At 44.8% G+C, this 19,756-nt stretch overlaps 3 protein-coding genes across 6 annotated transcripts in view; 1 reads left to right on the top strand and 2 right to left on the bottom strand.

Moving 5' to 3' along the window:
- Window positions 1-1,052: 1,052 nt before the first annotated feature.
- Window positions 1,053-2,747, bottom strand: LOC125519780 (soluble inorganic pyrophosphatase-like). The gene is made up of 7 exons (XM_048684552.1): window positions 2,527-2,747; window positions 2,329-2,423; window positions 2,097-2,204; window positions 1,879-1,944; window positions 1,640-1,760; window positions 1,456-1,537; window positions 1,053-1,350 (listed from the first exon to the last, which is right to left on the bottom strand). Exons 1-7 carry the CDS (start codon window positions 2,660-2,662, stop codon window positions 1,308-1,310), a joined length of 651 nt encoding a protein of 216 aa, XP_048540509.1. The 5' UTR covers window positions 2,663-2,747; the 3' UTR covers window positions 1,053-1,307.
- A 569-nt stretch (window positions 2,748-3,316) lies between these two features.
- LOC125519822 (sm-like protein LSM3A) lies at window positions 3,317-5,778 on the bottom strand. Its single transcript, XM_048684596.1, has 3 exons — window positions 5,532-5,778; window positions 4,405-4,500; window positions 3,317-3,682 (listed from the first exon to the last, which is right to left on the bottom strand). The coding sequence occupies exons 1-3, from the start codon at window positions 5,646-5,648 to the stop codon at window positions 3,602-3,604; spliced, it is 294 nt and encodes a 97-aa protein (XP_048540553.1). The 5' UTR covers window positions 5,649-5,778; the 3' UTR covers window positions 3,317-3,601.
- A 798-nt stretch (window positions 5,779-6,576) lies between these two features.
- LOC125519801 overlaps window positions 6,577-19,756 on the top strand; it is a 30,285-nt gene continuing 17,105 nt past the window's right edge. For 2 of the 4 annotated variants that reach the window (XM_048684579.1, XM_048684572.1), the window contains exons 1-7: window positions 6,577-6,787; window positions 6,978-7,026; window positions 10,016-10,236; window positions 10,331-10,499; window positions 10,584-10,628; window positions 10,708-10,752; window positions 10,831-10,889. In XM_048684579.1, the coding sequence (XP_048540536.1) occupies window positions 10,214-10,236; window positions 10,331-10,499; window positions 10,584-10,628; window positions 10,708-10,752; window positions 10,831-10,889 (341 nt within the window). In that variant the 5' untranslated portion in view covers window positions 6,577-6,787; window positions 6,978-7,026; window positions 10,016-10,213. The other 2 variants (XR_007288326.1, XR_007288325.1) reach the window with 2 other exon arrangements.

Raw genomic sequence — 19,756 nt, 5'->3', positions numbered from 1 at the left:
CTATGTATTCACACATGTATTATGTTTTCGGTTAATACAATTCTAGCATGAATAATAAACTTTTATCATGATATAAGAAAATAAATAATAACTTTATTATTGCCTCTAGGGCATATTTCCTTCAGTTATAATGACATAAATACCTACGAACCAGCATGCCAGCTCTCCTTCTATCTCACTACAATAAAGTGTGGGGCCCACTTGATCCCAACGACGTTCTTATTTTCCTATAAAATTATTCGCTTGGTTACTCCTGACAAGTGGGGCCATACTTATCATTGTGAGATAGAGAGAACTGACATGCGGGTCTAGGCTTATTTTTGTCATATAACATGGTCAATGAGTTTGATGTGAAAATAACGATGTTTAATGGCATTTTTGAGGAAACATCTAACGGAACGATGACATTTTTGAGCAAACATCTCACGGATCGATGGCATTTTTGAGTAGTCGTAACTTCTAATGGCAAAACTGAGTAGTGGGACACAACTAGTGGCAAAAATGATAAAAACCCTTATTTTAAAACTCACACTCAGTAAACAAATAGGCATAAACAAATAGGCATAAACTTCTGAATTTGTTTAGCATCCATTCTACAAGTACATGATGATACGGAAGATGACCTGGATGGCCACTGTCCTCTCAGTGTGTCAGCAACTCAGCATTGGTACGACTCCAAATGGAAGGAGGGACACACAATATCCGGAATTAAAAAGATGGGGTTAGCTTATTCAATTTTGAAGTTTGTAGACCAAAAATGGTCAATCTGACAAGGGGTGAAAAAACACTTAGCTCATACTGTATATCAATGTGACAAATTGTTATATTATTGTTCATATAGTAAGAATTGAACATGATACACGGGCCAAACCACATGGTCTTCAATACAAATTTGAGATAGGTAGTACTACGGTATCTCAGATATCAATGTGTCAATGTGACAAATTGTTATATTATTGTTCCTTCAGTAATAAGAACTGAAGATACACGAGCCAAACCACGAGGTCTAGAATACAAATTTGAGATATGGCATTACCACAGTATCTCAGATATCAATGTGATAAATTGTTATATTATTGTCCGTCCAGTAAGAACTGAAGATAATACACGAGCCAAACCACAAGGTCTCGAATACAAATTTGAGATACATAGTACCACAGTGATGGGAAAATATGGCTAATACAAAGCAAGAATGTAGAAATACAAACTCGCTTGGTTGTTCATCAGATCCCAAATGTTCCGAGGGGATCTTCTTTGCATCCCATCATAGGAGGAAGGGCAAAGGAAAAATAGTAATAGTACACACTCTACTGCCTTAGGCTGTGCATAATGTATTCTGCGTACAGATCCCTGAAAAGAAACAAATCAATTTAGGTCAGCATAGATCGACGCCTTCCGTCGTCAATGCCTCTTGAGCTTGATTACTGATCATCGTCCAAAATGGCGAGAGCTTACATGGAGTGCTGGATGGCAGCACGAGCATCATCGGCCTGGAGGAAGTCGTTGACAGCCACCTCCTTGTTCTCATTCTTCTTGTCTGAAAGATTTGATCAGCCAAGAATCACACACTTGAAGTCTGAAGATGCATGAAAAGGTTGCGGAAATGCGAGATATATAATGCAGGGAATGGTATACGTACAATCTTCGAAGAAGCGGCGGATCTCCTGGAGGCGATGGGGAGAGAGCTCGCTGAGATGGTTGAGGTTGTGGTACTCGGGGTCGTCGGCGCAGACGGCTATGATCTTGTCATCCTTCTCTCCCTGTTTAAGAAAAACAAAAAACAGAGAGTATGATATGAATATAAGCTTGATGCCAAAATGGTGGCTGGAAAGTTGACTTGTGCGCTTGGACAGGGATGAGGGGATTGGTTCAGCGTGCCTGATCGATCATGGGCATGAGGCCGATGGCCCTGGCCCGGAGGAAGGTGCCGGGGAGGACTGGTTCCTGGTTTGAAAAGAAAAGAAAAGAAATGATTAATTAACACGCGGTTGTCAGAAAAGAACGGTGGGTAATGCAGACGGTGATGCCTTGACAGGATTGTTAATTTGCACTTGTCATGACAGGACGATGATTGGAGTGTTGGTCGATTCACTCACCTGCATGAGGACGAGGACATCGATGGGGTCGTTGTCCTCGCAGAGGGTGCGTGGGACGAAGCCGTAGTTGTGAGGGTACACCACGGAGGAGTAGAGGATCCGGTCGACCTGGCAGGCAGATGATGATCTCACATCTCAGAACACATCCACGATCCATGCCGATGCAAATTAACAGGGAAAAGGGTTTGAGAGAGGCGAGGGAAGGGAATGCGCGCGGGCGCAGACTGCAGACCTTGATCATCCCGGTCTTCTTGTCGAGCTCGTACTTGACCTTGCTCCCCTTGGTGATCTCCACCACCACGTTGAACACCGCCGGAGCGCCAGGGCCTGCACCGGCCAATTCACGCAAAGATTAACTAATCAGCATACGTTCCGCGTGAGCGACCAACCAGCAGCTCCGGATCTGAGACGAAATGGGGAAGGGGCTCACCGATCTCGAGGTCGTGCCACGGGTGGGCGGCGACGGACCTCCGGGAGAGGGAGGAGAGGATCCGCTCGTTGAGCCGCGGCGTCTGCCTCTTGGGCTCCGCCGCCGCCTTCTCGCCGGCGGCCTTGTCCTGGCTCATCTTCGATCGAAGGAGGTCGCTGCTTAATTTGCTGTGTGCGCTGGATCGTTGCGCGGCTCTGAGGACGGGATGGCCGAAACGTCCGCGGCCCGGCGTGCATATATAGGAGAGGAGTTGGCGGGGCGGGGGGACGAGCGGTGAACGCGTCGTCGTCGGATGCATGCGGTGCCGTGCCGGTGCGAAGCTTCGGCCCCGCACCGTCAACAAAAAACATAAACGGTTTAAACAAACTGGGCAACTGGCCGGGCAGAATCCCTGCACATGCGGAACGTGCATGGATCAAGGCATCCGGTCACTCACAGCGCACTAGGCGCCATCGTTCATGCGTACATATACGTAAATAATAGTAAATACATAAAAAGCTGCCACCGGCACGATGCTGCGGTCAAATTTAAATTGGTTTTTCTCGTGATGGGGGGCACACGGCGCCATGTTCATCGACGTGCCGTGATCATCGTGTCAGCTTTGGGGGGGTCTCGCCCGGCTGGAAGGAGTGACCCACCCACCACCACCGGTTTTTGTTTCGCGAATTTGACTTACTACATTTCATATCGTAGCACAAAAATCAGTTCGCCGTGAACCGCAACTGTGAACGCGCAGTGAATGTTGATGCTGCTAGATGCCATTCAGAGGTAGGCGCTGGGAGAGGAATGATTAACTCAAGCTTCCCTCGACTATGGTCTAATGGATGAACAGGTGCCTGAATCAGATCCATCTACATAACAGATGTGAGTACAGTGTTTTCTCTTTGTATCAGGATACATGGATGATTGATTAACTCAAGTTATGCAGTGTCTCACGAGCCGGTAATGCTCCAGATAACATGTATAAGCTGATGCGTGTCATCCGGATAGCGCTGCTGCCAATGCCCATTGAATGGTAGTTGTTCTGCCCTGACTTCAGACGGTCCCCAAGGGCGGCGAGACCAGTATCACGCCATCAGACGGTCCGCAAGGGCGGCGAAACCAGTATCACGCCATCTCCTCGGACAAAAAGGTAGGGGATGGTGCGCTTGCTGGTCTGGAATCATTGGAATAGAGAATATAAGTTAGTAGTAAATCTATTGCATATCAGCAGCCAAAAGTATCTGACACCATTTTGTGCTGTAGTATCGAATTACCCCAAACTATGGAAACGGTGACCACACAGAAATTTAAAAGTTAACGAAATGAAGAAAACAAGTAACCAGGTTCAATAGTAAAAGAAGATGAATTATCATATACACTGTAAAGTGATTAAGTGACCATAGTGACATGAGCCACATAGTACATCTAGTAATACGTGGAAGAAAGTTTCATTAATTAAGTTAAAAACCCTGACTACAATAACTGTAAACAAAAGAAATTGGTGCTATGCTTATTATGCAATATAACACAAGTGTTACCAGCAGAATACAAGCAGGTAAGACTGCTCATTTATAAACACAAAGCATTTTACACGTTACTATGCAACTGACACTGGGTTATCGTTAAGCAGCATCATGGTAAAACAATGCGCCTCCCAAATTACATGTGAGTGCAGAACTGACGGTTGTGTGAGACATGACTTAATGTTAAGCAGTATCAGGGTAATCGTGCCAAACCCTCACTCCAGAGGCTCTACACATCATTAACACAAACTAAATAAACATATTGGAATAACTAATGATTTTGATTTGGAACAAACAGTAGTCGACGGTCTGAATTTGAACAAACTCACATCAGCATACAGTTCAAAATTTCGAGGAACGAGAAAGTACTTACACGAACAATCTCCTCGTAAGTCTCATCATCAATTTCAATGGAAGTCACTATCTCTTCTACATCTCCAAGTATCATATTGAGATGTTGATCATAAGCCTGGATCAAAGGAAGAATAAAGGAAACTTAGAAACAGAGAATCTCAAATAGTGGCCATGCTGATGCCCCAGGGTCAAATTTCCCAGCTGTCAGTACAACTGAATAACAATGCATTAATACAGTGTATGGCCCATGGGGCGCATCATATAACCCACAGATGTTTTTTCCAGGTATACAATTGTAATGAATCGGTGAAATGATAATAATGCCCAGCGGGTAATAAGTTATAACCTCTTAACTTAAGCAACCCGAAGTCTTACATTGGAATGCCGAGATGATTTTGCCATTACGTTCCTACATATTTCTATGAACTCAAAATTAAAATACTACATTGCAAGACATCTGGTTCCACTAATCGATAAAACTCTGAAACCAGCATGTTATGCTTTATTCTAAAGTAAGCGGCTATTCTTTTTTCCTTTTTTTTTCTTTTTTTAAAGGAGGATTACCCCCGGCCTCTGCATCAAAATGATGCATGCAGCCATCTTTATTAAGTTATTCAACAGAATCTGACAAGATAAATACAAAGATCAACCAATCCCTAGAAAATGATGCCCAAAGTCTTGCATTGAAATGCCGAGATGATTCTGCCACCACAATCCAACATATTTCTATGAACTCAAAATTAAAATACTACACACATTGCAATTCATCTGGTTCCACTAATCGAGAAAACTTTCGAATCAGCATGTTAAGCTTTATCTAATGTAAACGGTTATTGTTGATGTCCATAACGAAAGCTTCTACTCGCATTTATATCCAATGGAAGGGGAAAAGGGTACATCATATGAGTCTCTACACAGATAAATTTGGGTTCTGATGTCTTCCAGTTCAACCGGAAAGTCTGTTTACACACCACAAGACCACGGCAACTCATTTCTCTATGCATTAATATCAGCTAGTATTAAAATACATAAGGCAGCACAACCACATAGTGGACACATAAACAAGATCCCTCACGCAGCCAAGCTCAGGCAGCGAAAGCTACCAGATCGACAGCAGAAATTACGAAGAGGGGCGAGGAAACATACATGGAGCTTGCCGCGGAGCTCGCGGTCGGAGCGGAGCTTGACGTAGATGCGCTCGTCGAGGCTGAGCCGTATGAGATCCAGCGGCTCCTTCACCGCCACATCCTCCTCCGACGCCATCGCCGCCGGCTGGTACCCCCTTCCGCTGCTCTCCCCAAACCCTAGCTTCTGAATCGAGCTCTTTCACTTCCGCGGCGTTCTTTTTTTTCCTTGTCGGGTCGGAGAAGTACAGTACACAACCTGTTTGGGCTTTGCACTTCTGGGCCCATCTCTACTCCTAATAAAGCAATTGGTAATCTCCACTGGTCAATTTTCGTCCCACCACTTTCGTCCGGTTTTTTTCGTCGGTTAACCTTCGCCCACCTCCCACCACCCCGTGCAAAACCAAAAAAAAACATACGCCACCATCCGTGTCCCGATCCACCCGATGCGGCCGCCCTATCTCCCTCGTCTAGCGATGCAATGCCGCCCCAATCTCCCCGCTCCGCCGCCGCCGCCCCCCACCTTCCACTATCACCCGCTCAGCCACCTCCACCCTCCTCTACATCGCCGGAGGAACGGGCACACCTGGCGCGCCGCCTCGAGGCGGCGCTCGAGCAGGTGAGGAGGGAGTCGGTGCGGCAGGGCGCGGCGCTGGACGAGCTGAGGCGGCGGCTCGAGCGGCGGCGGGCGCGCGCGTACGACACACCCTCCTCTCGATCCAGATGCGACCTCTCTCCCACTCCGCCGCCGCCCCTACTGCTCCGCCGCCGCCCCCTCGATCTGTTTCCTACATCGATTGTCAAGAATGCCCCAGCCGCCATAGCCTCCGCCGCCGATGTCCGGCTGAGACGCGCCAAGATCTCGCGACTCCGCCATGTTGGTGAGTACCCCACTTGACGGCTTGCTCCCGCCCCCCGCGCAGATCCTCTCCGCCGCCAACGAGCGCTATTCACCGGCCAGATTCCATCGGAGAGGAGGAGGTTCACCGGCCAGATCCTGATCCTCCTTCTACCACCGCCGCGTCGCTGCCCCAATGCTCCACACGATGCGCCGCCACCCGTATCCCAGAAATTTTTCGATCGAATCTTCGTCTCGCTGTCTCATCTCACAGCATGCCGCCTCCCCTTTTCAAGATGGGGAGCTCGAGCGACCTCAAGCAACTACCACCGCCGCCGTCACGTATGGCCCTGCGAGCTCGTACAGCGTGTGCCCCGCCCTCCCTCCTCCGCCCCTGTCAGCCACGAAGGCTATGCCCGTCTATGGATTCTCAGTCTCAGGTGAGCTTCCCTCATTCCATTTGATACCACGTATTCTTCCTGGTTTGGACAGCGTACAGTTTGATTTGTGCCCCTGCGATTTTTATGCATGAACTTTAGAACAGAAAAATGAATCTTGAGGAATGGGTTTACCTTCATGGAGATAATTCAAGGGTGCAATTTTCTGATCCACTCTTTTCTTGAATGGCAGGGAATGCTCACCTTAGGCCCTGTACGGTGGGTAGCTTGACGTTGTTGAGGTACGACGGCTGAATCTGAGTACTACTACTTTGCTTGTGCGCTTGCGTGGTGAATTGAATGTATAATTTTTTTCTCCTGACTACTGTTTTCATTTCCGAATAATGGTTTTAAATGAACCAAATTGCCTCTGTAAGGTAGTTGATATTTATGTAGCTTCAAGCTTTCATTTCTTGTGCCTGAGGATAGTAGTTGTTTGTGTAGCTTCAAGGTTTATTTTCTTTTGCTTGATGATAGCAGGTGATACGAACACGGATGATGCTACTAATATGGTTGTTCACGATACTTTGTCGCATGTCAATGGAGTAAAGATGAAGGATATTTGTGTTTCAAACTATTTTCAGTCCAGTGAAGATGATGAAGAGGTGCAAGCATTGGTCGATGTTATGTGCATGCATGCTAATGTATTGCACAAGATGGGCGTAAGCCAAGAAAATAAACATTCACTGGCTCAGGACCAGATCAGAATTGTTTCAGGATTTGACATGCATGCAACCATGCAAGAAATAAAGGTAAACAAACGTGCAATGGAAACCGGCCTAGGATGCTATTCCGTTTGTGTTCCAGGAGGCGAGATCCATTCGGTGCATGCAACCAAGAACTATGGATATTTAATTGGAGATATTATAGAAGTTAAAGGAGGGATTAAGGAACGATTCATGCTTTTGTTTCTACCAACGCAAGAAGTACCAGGCAATTACAAACATGATGCGCAACGTGTGGAGTTTTCTATGCTTAAAAGAAGTAGGCTGGGGGCCACCAAAACAAGTCAAGAGGGATAGCGCATCATAATTAAAGGTTAGGAATAGTTATTAGATATAAAATCCAATCTGAGATGTAAAAGGATTGGAATCTTTTATTTTAAGGTTTATTTCCTTTTTGAAGTTGTGTGCCTGCGTGAGGGGCCTTAGGACAGGATCAAGTCAGGTTATTATAAATAGTCATGGTGCGTACAATGTAGGGGAGGTTATTGTTTTATGAAATAGACACGAGATGTGTTTTTTCAGGGTAGACACCCGTATCAAGGTTTTGGAAGGGATCTTTAGAAAACCTCTGTGTTGCGATTTCTTTGTAGAAATTGTTTTTGCGCGTGAGTATCATCTCGAGATTGATTTTCTCGTGCTGGGCCGTAAGGTTCAAACCCTCTATTTCGTGCATATCGCGTGCGCGAGCGAGAGGTTGCTACTGCTGGTGGTGGAGTGTTGTGAAAGGTCGGGCCGCAACAACGGATCAGACCTCACATTGAGTTTCGGTCTACATCAGGTGGTATCAGAGCAAGGTTGTTCACGACACAACAGACAAGATGACTGGATTATCATGGAAGCTAAGCTATAGATTACAGTTGGAGGAAGAAGGTCGATGGGGTGGGCTTTTTCATACCCGTGTTGTGGTACAGGAGAGGTCGTGTGCCATGACAATCGACCACGTGAGTTTAATCAATGCTGCAAGCATGGAGATGGTGGAGAAGCTAGCCCTACCGATGACGCCACGAGCACAACCATACTTGTTCCGTTGGGGTCATGAAGTGCTCAATGTCACACACCAAACCAAGGTACCGTTTTTGTTGGGAAAATATTTTTTCACGGTTTTGTGTGACGTGATTCCGGCACCGATGATTTCATCTCACTTATTGTTAGGTGAGCCATGGTACAAAGAGCATGATGTTGCATATGATTGTCAAACACACATATATATCATCAAGAAGGGTAAGAAGTACGACCTTGTGACCATGGGTGAGGATCGTTTTATTGCTTGGAGAAGAGAACATCAGAAGAAGATAAAAGAAGAGGAAGATGCAAAAAAGAATATGGTCGAAGCTACTGAAATTTCTACGGTCGCCGTTCAGTCTAGAGATAAAAATATTGGTCAAGAGATCAACTTGAAACCGAGGACGGTTTCTTTTCTAGGGGGAGAGAATGATACGAACACGGATGATGCTACTAATATGGTTGTTCACGATACTTTGTCGCATGTCAATGGAGTAAAGATGAAGGATATTTGTGTTTCAAACTATTTCCAGTCCAGTGAAGATGATGAAGAGGTGCAAGCATTGGTCGATGTTATGTGCATGCATGCTAATGTATTGCACAAGATGGGCGTAAGCCAAGAAAATAAACATTCACTGGCTCAGGACCAGATCAGAATTGTTTCAGGATTTGACATGCATGCAACCATGCAAGAAATAAAGGTAAACAAACGTGCAATGGAAACCGGCCTAGGATGCTATTCCGTTTGTGTTCCAGGAGGCGAGATCCATTCGGTGCATGCAACCAAGAACTATGGATATTTAATTGGAGATATTATAGAAGTTAAAGGAGGGATTAAGGAACGATTCATGCTTTTGTTTCTACCACGCAAGGAGTACCAGGCAATTACAAACATGATGCGCAACGTGTGGAGTTTTCTATGCTTAAAAGAAGTAGGCTGGGGGCCACCGAAACAAGTCAAGAGAGATAGCGCACCATAATTAAAGGTTAGGAATAGTTATTAGATATAAAATCCAATCTGAGATGTAAAAGGATTGGAATCTTTTATTTTAAGGTTTATTTTCTTTTTGAAGTTGTGTGCGTGCGTGAGGGGCCTTAGGCCAGGATCAAGTCAGGTTATTATAAATAGTCATGGTGCGTACAATGTAGGGAGGTTATTGTTTTATGAAATAGACATGATGTGTTTTTCAGGCTAAACACCCGTATCAAGTTTTGGAGGGATCTTTAGAAAACCTCTGTGTTGCGATTTCTTTGTAGAAATTGTTTTTGCGCGTGAGTATCATCGTCAAGATTGATTTTCTCGTGCTGGGCCGTAAGGTTCAAACCCTCTATTTCGTGCATATCGCGTGCGCGAGCGAGAGGTTGCTACTGCTGGTGGTGGAGTGTTGTGAAAGGTCGGGCCGCAACAACGGATCAGACCTCACATTGAGTTTCGGTCTACATCAGCAGGGTTGAGTAGATTATTGCCACACCCTGATATGGTCGGCCGTCCTTGTATTTTCAGGCTCTTGAATATTGTTGATCGAGTCAATGGATGTTTCCTGGTTGCTCTTATGGTGAGGATCAGGTACTTCTCTTCGACGATGATGTCGCCAACACAGCAGATGTAGCTTGCGGATCCCACGGCATGACTCAGATGCTGACGATGAACCGGACTACCCGTTGTAATCTAAACACCTAAAGAAGGTTCCTATACTCCTCCATGTTGGTTAACATTTGCTTCAGGTTCAATGTCGTTGAGTTATTTGTGTTATTTTTCAAACAAGCTATTACCAACTTATGTTGCATGTGTGCTACTAAATTTATCTTTGTTAATTAGGATGATGTTCACGTCAGGGCAGGACTTGAGGGAGGGCGTGGTTGTTGGAGGACGCAACCGCCGCCATCGCGGAACTCTAGGGTCAGGGGGTGGTCTGCAGTCAGCGAGGACCGGCAAGGCCGTGTCAATCGTTCCCTACATCACGGATCATCACAGATATTTACATTCTGTTCGTTTTCTGAATTTTTCTGTTCATTTCTGTATTTCCTGATCGTTTGTATGCTTCACCTGTCCTGAACATCGTTTCTTGCAGCGAGGAGCGGCGCAAGGCCGTGCCCTATATCACCGAACATCACAGGTATTTATGTTCTGTTCATTTTTCTATATTTTTCTGATTGTTTGTATGCTTCACCTGTCCTGAACATCGTTTCTTGCAGCGAGGAGCGGCGCAAGGCCGTGCCCTACATCACCGAACATCACAGGTATTTACGTTCTGTTCATTTTTCTATATTTTTCTGATCGTTTGTATGCTTCACCTATCCTGAATCGTAGGTACATAGGTATACAGATACAATGTGAGGGCGCTGGACGCACACTCATTGAGAGGGACCTCTGCCAGGTACGCAATGTTGTGTAATGAAAGACCGTCTTGCTCGATTGATCCATTGAGTTCGTATGTTTATTAAAAAAAATTGTACATTGCGCGTGATCGGGTGTTAATTTTATCTACACCTGTAAAATGTGTGTTGTATTACTCGTCATTACCACTATTTATGAACTCTCTATTTGAACTATCAGGAATCATTGAACTATTTGGTATGGATTAAGAATTTAAGATGATTGTGTTCGTTTTGATGTTTCTGTGCTAAAGTGCCTGCAGGCAATAGGAAATGTTATGTTTTCTCGATTCTTACCATGGTTAAACTCGCGGTGTATTTTTAGATATTGTTATGTAGTATGCTTTGCACCGCATTTATGGAGCTGGATTATTTACCTGTTTTCGTTAGCTTATGCAAGTTCGTTTGGTGAAGAAGATAGTTTTGTAGTTCGTTTTGTCGATGTGATTCTGTAAACTATGTATTGCACCTCGTATTGGGAACTTTCTCTTAGATTGATCGTTGGTTCTAAACAGGTGGTCCTCGTGCATGAATTGTTTATGGTAGTTGAGGTTGCACATAGAATGCGGAAATATATCACGGGTACAGTATTCAGGTTTTCTGAATTTTACTACAATTGATGGTGCTTTTCCAGTATATTACAATGTTTATGGTTTAATCATAAAGTGTTGAGATACTAGACAGGTGAGAGATACACAATCAGGTTGTGGACTAATCTTAGTCTAAACGTAGGTTTAAATATTGTTCAGAATATAGTGGAATAGTATGCTAGATTGTCAGGTCCGAGGAATCATGATTCTGAATTTACCAAAAGAATTCGATGGCTTAGCTGAAATGGTTCGATCAAACAGAAAGTATACCTTAATGGAGGATCTTGTGTTTTTTAAGGAACACTTGTGACCTTCCCTAGCTATATCAGCTAGGGATTGGTTACGAGCATATCTGAAATCATAATAGAAAACTGACAAGATGTGTTGAGGATCTTTTTCCTACTACGCATGAGTAGTCTTTGCTACTAGCACTTTTAGCAGTGGAATGGATTTGGTTGTGAACAGTCTGATCCACCCAAATCTCACTTTGCCTGACCATGCACCTGTGAAGCTTTTGTTCGAGATGGACGAGCGAAGACGCGTCCGAACGACCGCCAAATTGTGGCAGAGGACATGAGTGGCCAGGACCATTGCGAGCCGGGTAGACGCAGGCATGGTGAAGTGTGTTGGCAGAGCAGATATGGGAAGTTGGGCAGGGAACCAGCGGAGTGGCAGGCGTTGCAACAGAGTTCGGAGGACGTATCATGGTGGGAGGTGGGGCAACACGGGTCTTCGGTCTGAAGAGTTATTTTCTCAACTATTTTTGGATATAGTTTTCTCAACGGCTCTGTCTGCAAGGGGCATGTTGGAGAAGCTAGGAACAAGGATTTTGTAGTAGAGATATGGTATGGGATGGAAACATATTTGGGAGATATGTTGCTGGGAACAAAGAAAATATTTACTTGTCAGTTTCCTGTTATCTCTTTCTCTCCCTGTCTCATTGCACTTACATGTGATTTTAGCTTATGTCCGTGCACAAATTTTATCCAGAAACCAAAGATTAAAATGGCGGGAGAAATCTAAGCTATCGTGGATCTGAAACCGCCCCGTGATTTGCATGGCTCAGTAAATAGTGGGAGATCAGGCGATTGCGCCATTATTTCCTTAATCGTCGTTGCAAAAATCCCGGCCGCGATTCTCTCTCGCCCGCGATTTTAATCTTTGCCAGAAACCAAAAAGAAGAAAATGTTTAAACCTGTTGCTGGCATCTTAGAAGCCGTTGCAAGCTTTGATCATATGGACTAGCTTTTGTCGATTAAAAACATACAGGTAGTTCTTGTTGGGTTTCGTAGTAATTTCAACAAAAAATTTCCTACGCACACGCAAGATCATGTGGATGCATAGCAACGAGAGGGAGAGTGTTGTCTACGTACCCAACGCAGACCAACTGCGGAAGCGCTGACACGACGTAGAGGAAGTAGTCCGTAACGTCTTCAACGATCCAACCGATCAAGCACCGAAACTAACGGCCTCCGAGTTCGAGCCACACGTTCAACTCGATGACGATCCCCGGACTCCGATCCAGCAAAGTGTCGGGAAGAGTTCCAGTCAACGACGGCGTGGTGACGATCTTGATGAACTACAGCAGCAGGGCTTCGCCTAAACTCCGCTACAGTATTATCGAGGAATATGGTGGCAGGGGGCACCGCACACGGCTAAGGAATAGATCACGTGGATCAACTTGTGTGTTTCTGGGGTGCCTCTGCCTCAGTATATAAAGGAGCCAAGGGGGAGGGGGCGCCGGCCAGGAGGAGGGCGCAGGAGGAGTCCTACTCCTTCCGGGAGTAGGACTCCCCCCCAATCCTAGTTGGACTAGGATTCCCCGAAGGGGGAAAGAGGGAGAGGGGGGCCGGCCACCTTCTCCTAGTCCTAATAGGACTAGGGGAGGGGGAAGGTGCGCAGCCACCTTGGGCAGCCCCTTTCTCCTTTCCACTAAAGCCCATTAAGGCCCATATGGCTCCCGGGGGGTTCCGGTAACCTCCCGGTACTCCGATAAAATCCCGATTTCACCGGAACACTTCCGATATCCAAACATAGGCTTCCAATATATAATCTTTACATCTCGACCATTTTGAGACTCCTCGTCATGTCCGTGATCACATCCGGGACTCCGAACAACCTTCGGTACATCAAAATGCATAAACTCATAATATAACTGTCATCGTAACCTTAAGCGTGCGGACCCTACGGGTTCGAGAACAATGTAGACATGACCGAGACACGTCTCCGGTCAATAACCAATAGCGGACCTGGATGCCATATTGGCTCCTACATATTCTACGAAGATCTTTTATCGGTCAGACCGCATAACAACATACGTTGTTCCCTTTGTCATCGGTATGTTACTTGCCCGAGATTCGACCGTCGGTATCCAATACCCAGTTCAATCTTGTTACCGTCAAGTCTCTTTACTCATTCCGTAATACATCATCTCACAACTAACATATTAGTTGTAATGCTTGCAAGGCTTATGTGATGTGCATTACCGAGAGGGCCCAGAGATACCTCTCCGACAATCGGAGTGACAAAACCTAATCTCGAAATACGCCAACCCAACATGTACCATTGGAGACACCTGTAGTACCTCCTTTATAATCACCCAGTTACGTTGTGACGTTTGGTTACACACAAAGTGTTCCTCCGGCAAACGGGAGTTGCATAATCTCATAGTCATAGGAACATGTATAAGTCATGAAGAAAGCAATAGCAACATACTAAACGATCGGGTGCTAAGCTAATGGAATGGGTCATGTCAATCAGATCATTCAACTAATGATGTGACCTCGTTAATCAAATAACAACTCATTGTTCATGGTCAGGAAACATAACCATCTTTGATTAACGAGCTAGTCAAGTAGAGGCATACTAGTGACACTTTGTTTGTCTATGTATTCACACATGTATTATGTTTCCGGTTAATACAATTCTAGCATGAATAATAAACATTTATCATGATTATAAGGAAATAAATAATAACTTTATTATTGCCTCTAGGGCATATTTCCTTCAGTCTCCCACTTGCACTAGAGTCAATAATCTAGATTACACTGTAATGATTCTAACACCCATGGAGCCTTGGTGCTGATCATGTTTTGCTCGTGGAAGAGGCTTAGTCAACGGGTCTGCCACATTCAGATCCGTATGTATCTTGCAAATCTCTATGTCTCCCGCCTGGACTAGATCCCGGATGGAGTTGAAGCGTCTCTTGATGTGTTTGGTCCTTTTGTGAAATCTGGATTCCTTTGCCAAGGCAATTGCACCAGTATTGTCACAAAAGATTTTCATTGGACCCGATGCATTAGGTATGACACCTAGATCGGATATGAACTCCTTCATCCAGACTCCTTCGTTCGCTGCTTCTGAAGCAGCTATGTACTCCGCTTCACATGTAGATCCCGCTACGACGCTTTGTTTAGAACTGCACCAACTGACAGCTCCACCGTTTAATGTAAACGCGTATCCGGTTTGCGATTTAGAATCGTCCGGATCAGTGTCAAAGCTTGCATCAACGTAACCTTTTACGGTGAGCTCTTTGTCACCTCCATATACGAGAAACATATCCTTAGTCCTTTTCAGGTATTTCAGGATGTTCTTGACCGCTGTCCAGTGATCCACTCCTGGATTACTTTGATACCTCCCTGCTAAACTTATAGCAAGGCACACATCAGGTCTGGTACACAGCATTGCATACATGATAGAGCCTATGGCTGAAGCATAGGGAACATCTTTCATTTTCTCTCTATCTTCTGCAGTGGTCGGGCATTGAGTCTGACTCAACTTCACACCTTGTAACACAGGCAAGAACCCTTTCTTTGCTTGATCCATTTTGAACTTCTTCAAAATCTTGTCAAGGTATGTGCTTTGTGAAAGTCCAATTAAGCGTTTTGATCTATCTCTATAGATCTTTATGCCTAATATGTAAGCAGCTTCACCGAGGTCTTTCATTGAAAAACTCTTATTCAAGTATCCCTTTATGCTATCCAGAAATTCCATATCATTTCCAATCAGTAATATGTCATCCACATATAATATCAGAAATGCTACAGAGCTCCCACTCACTTTCTTGTAAATGCAGGCTTCTCTGAAAGTCTGTATAAAACCAAATGCTTTGATCACACTATCAAAGCGTTTATTCCAACTCCGAGAGGCTTGCACCAGTCCATAAATGGATCGCTAGAGCTTGCACACTTTGTTAGCTCCCTTTGGATCGACAAAACCTTCCGGTTGCATCATATACAACTCTTGTTCCAGAAATCCATTCAGGAATGCAGTTTTGACATCCATCTGCCAAATTTCATAATCATAAAATGCGGCAATTGCTAACATGATTCGGACAGACTTAAGCATCGCTACGGGTGAGAAGGTCTCATCGTAGTCAACCCCTTGAACTTGTCGAAAACCTTTTGCGACAAGTCGAGCTTTGTAGACAGTAATATTACCGTCAGCGTCAGTCTTCTTCTTGAAGATCCATTTATTCTCAATTGCTTGCCGATCATCGGGCAAGTCAACCAAAGTCCATACTTTGTTCTCATACATGGATCCCATCTCAGATTTCATGGCTTCAAGCCATTTTGCGGAATCTGGGCTCACCATCGCTTCTTCGTAGTTCGTAGGTTCATGATTTCCAGAACAGGATTACCGTACCACTCTAGCGCGGATCTTACTCTGGTTGATCTATGAGGTTCAGTAGTATCTTGTCCTGAAGTTTCATGATCATTATCATTAGCTTCCTCACTAATTGGTGTAGTTGTCGCAGAAACAGGTTTCTGTGATGTACTACTTTCCAATAAGGGAGCAGGTACAGTTACCTCGTCAAGTTCTACTTTCCTCCCACTCACTTCTTTCGAGAGAAACTCCTTCTCTAGAAAGGATCCATTCTTAGTAACGAATGTCTTGCCTTCGGATCTGTGATAGAAGGTGTACCCAACAGTCTCCTTTGGGTATCCTATGAAGACACATTTCTCCGATTTGGGTTCGAGCTTATCAGGTTGAAGCTTTTTCACATAAGCATCGCAGCCCCAAACTTTAAGAAACGACAACTTTGGTTTCTTGCCAAACCATAGTTCATAAGGCGTCGTCTCAACGGATTTTGATGGTGCCCTATTTAACGTGAATGCGGCCGTCTCTAAAGCATAACCCCAAAACGATAGCGCTAAATCAGTAAGAGACATCATAGATCGCGCCATATCTAGTAAAGTACGATTACGACGTTCGGACACACCATTACGCTATGGTGTTCCAGGTGGCGTGAGTTGCGAAACTATTCCGCATTGCTTCAAATGTACACCAAACTCGTAACTCAAATATTCTCCTCCACGATCAGATCGTAGAAACTTTATTTTCTTGTTACGATGATTTTCAACTTCACTCTGAAATTCTTTGAACTTTTCAAATGTTTCAGACTTATGTTTCATTAAGTAGATATATCCATATCTGCTTAAATCATCTGTGAAAGTGAGAAAATAACGATATCCGCCACGAGCCTCAATATTCATCGGACCACATACATCGGTATGTATGATTTCCAACAAATCTGTTGCTCTCTCCATAGTACCGAAGAACGGTGTTTTAGTCATCTTGCCCATGAGGCATGGTTCGCAAGTACCAAGTGATTCATAATCAAGTGGTTCCAAAAGCCCATCAGTATGGAGTTTCTTCATGCGTTTTACACCAATATGACCTAAACGGCAGTGCCACAAATAAGTTGCACTATCATTATCAACTCTGCATCTTTTGGCTTCAACATTATGAATATGTGTGTTACTACTATCGAGATTCATCAAGAATAGACCACTCTTCAAAGGTGCATGACCATAAAAGATATTACTCATATAAATAGAACAACCATTATTCTCTGATTTAAATGAATAACCGTCTCGCATTAAACAAGATCCAGATATAATGTTCATGCTCAACGCTGGCACCAAATAACAATTATTTAGGTCTAATACTAATCCCGAAGGTAGATGTAGAGGTAGCGTGCCGACCGCGATCACATCGACTTTGGAACCATTTCCTACGCGCATCGTCACCTCGTCCTTTGCCAGTGTTCGCTTAATCTGTAGTCCCTGTTTCGAGTTGCAAATATTAGCAACAGAACCAGTATCAAATACCCAGGTGCTACTGCGAGCTCTAGTAAGGTACACATCAATAACATGTATATCACATATACCTTTGCTCACCTTGCCATCCTTCTTATCCGCGAAATACTTGGGGCAGTTCCGCTTCCAGTGACCAGTCTGCTTGCAGTAGAAGCACTCAGTTTCAGGCTTAGGTCCAGACTTGGGTTTCTTCTCTTGAGCAGCAACTTGCTTGCTGTTCTTCTTGAAGTTCCCTTTCTTCTTCCCTTTGCCCTTTTTCTTGAAACTAGTGGTCTTGTTGACCATCAACACTTGATGCTCCTTTTTGATTTCTACCTCCGCAGCTTTTAGCATTGCAAAGAGCTCGGGAATAGTCTTATTCATCCCTTGCATATTATAGTTCATCACGAAGCTCTTGTAGCTTGGTGGTAGTGATTGGAGAATTCTGTCAATGACGCAATTGAAGGAAATATGCCCTAGAGGCAATAATAAAGTTATTATTTATTTCCTCATATATCATGATAAATGTTTATTATTCATGCTAGAATTGTATTAACCGGAAACATAATACATGTGTGAATATATAAACAAACAGAGTGTCACTAGTATGCCTCTACTTAGCTAGCTCGTTAATCAAAGATGGTTATGTTTCCTAACCATGAACAAAGAGTTGTTATTTGATTAACGAGGTCACATCATTAGTTGAATGATCTGATTGACATGACCCATTCCATTAGCTTAGCACCCGATTGTTTAGTATGTTGCTATTGCTTTCTTCATGACTTATACATGTTCCTATGACTATGAGATTATGCAACTCCCGTTTACCGGAGGAACACTTTGTGTGCTACCAAAAGTCACAACGTAACTGGGTGATCATAAAGGTGCTCTACAGGTGTCTCCAAAGGTACTTTTTGGGTTGGCGTATTTTGAGATTAGGATTTGTCACTCTGAATGTCGGAGAGGTATCTCTGGGCCCTCTCGGTAATGCACATCACATAAGCCTTGCAAGCATTACAACTAATGTGTTAGTTGTAAGATGATGTATTACGGAACGAGTAAAGAGACTTGCCGATAATGAGATTGAACTAGGTATTGGATACCGACGATCGAATCTCGGGCAAGTAACATACCGATGACAAAGGGAACAACGTATGTTGTTATGCGGTCTGACCGATAAAGATCTTCGTAGAATATGTAGGAGCCAATATGGGCATCCAGGTCCCGCTATTGGTTATTGACCGGAGACGTATCTCGGTCATGTCTACATTGTTCTCGAACCATAGGGTCCGCACGCTTAACGTTACGATGACAGTTATTATGAGTTTATGTATTTTGATGTACCGAAGGTTGTTCGGAGTCCCGGATGTGATCATGGACATGACGAGGAGTCTCGAAATGGTCGAGACATAAAGATTGATATATTGGACGACTATATTCGGACACCGGAATTGTTCCGGGTGATTTCGGATAAAACCGGAGTGCCGGAGGGGTTACCGGAACCCCTCGGGGAAGTAATGGGCCTTATTGGGCCTGAGGGGAGAGAGAGGGCAGCAGCCCAGGAGGTGGCTCGCCCCCCCTCATGGGGAGTCCAAATAGGACTAGGAGGGGGGCGCGGCCCCCCTTTCCCTCTCCCTCTCCCTCTGTTTCCTTCCCCCTCCCTATTCCTAGTTGGACTAGGAAAGGGGAGTCCTACTCCCACTAGGAGAAGGACTCCCCCCCTCTCCTTGGCGCACCCAAGGGCCGGCCGGCCTCCCCCTTGCTCCTTTATATACGGGGGCAGGGGGCACCCTAGAACACACAAGTTGATCTTCGTGATCGTTCCTTAGCCGTGTGCGGTGCCCCCCTCCATGATATTACACCTCGATCATATTGTAGCGGTGCTTAGGCGAAGCCCTGCGACGGTTGAACATCAAGATCGTCACCACGCCGTCGTGCTGACGGAACTCCTCCCCGAAGCTTTGCTGGATCGGAGCCCGGGGAGCGTCATCGAGTTGAACGTGTGCCAAGAACTCGGAGGTGCCGGAGTAACGGTGCTTGGATCGGTTGGACCGGGAAGACGTACGACTACTTCCTCTATGTTGTGTCAACGCTTCCGCTTCGGTCTACGAGGGTATGTAGACAACACTCTCCCCTCTCGTTGCTATGCATCACCATGATCTTGCGTGTGCGTAGGAAATTTTTGGAAATTACTACGTT

The sequence above is a fragment of the Triticum urartu genome, chromosome 1 (genome assembly GCF_003073215.2).
Source record: "Triticum urartu cultivar G1812 chromosome 1, Tu2.1, whole genome shotgun sequence".
Taxonomy (NCBI): Eukaryota; Viridiplantae; Streptophyta; class Magnoliopsida; order Poales; family Poaceae; genus Triticum; species Triticum urartu.
This window is presented reverse-complemented; position numbering and strand designations above follow the sequence as displayed.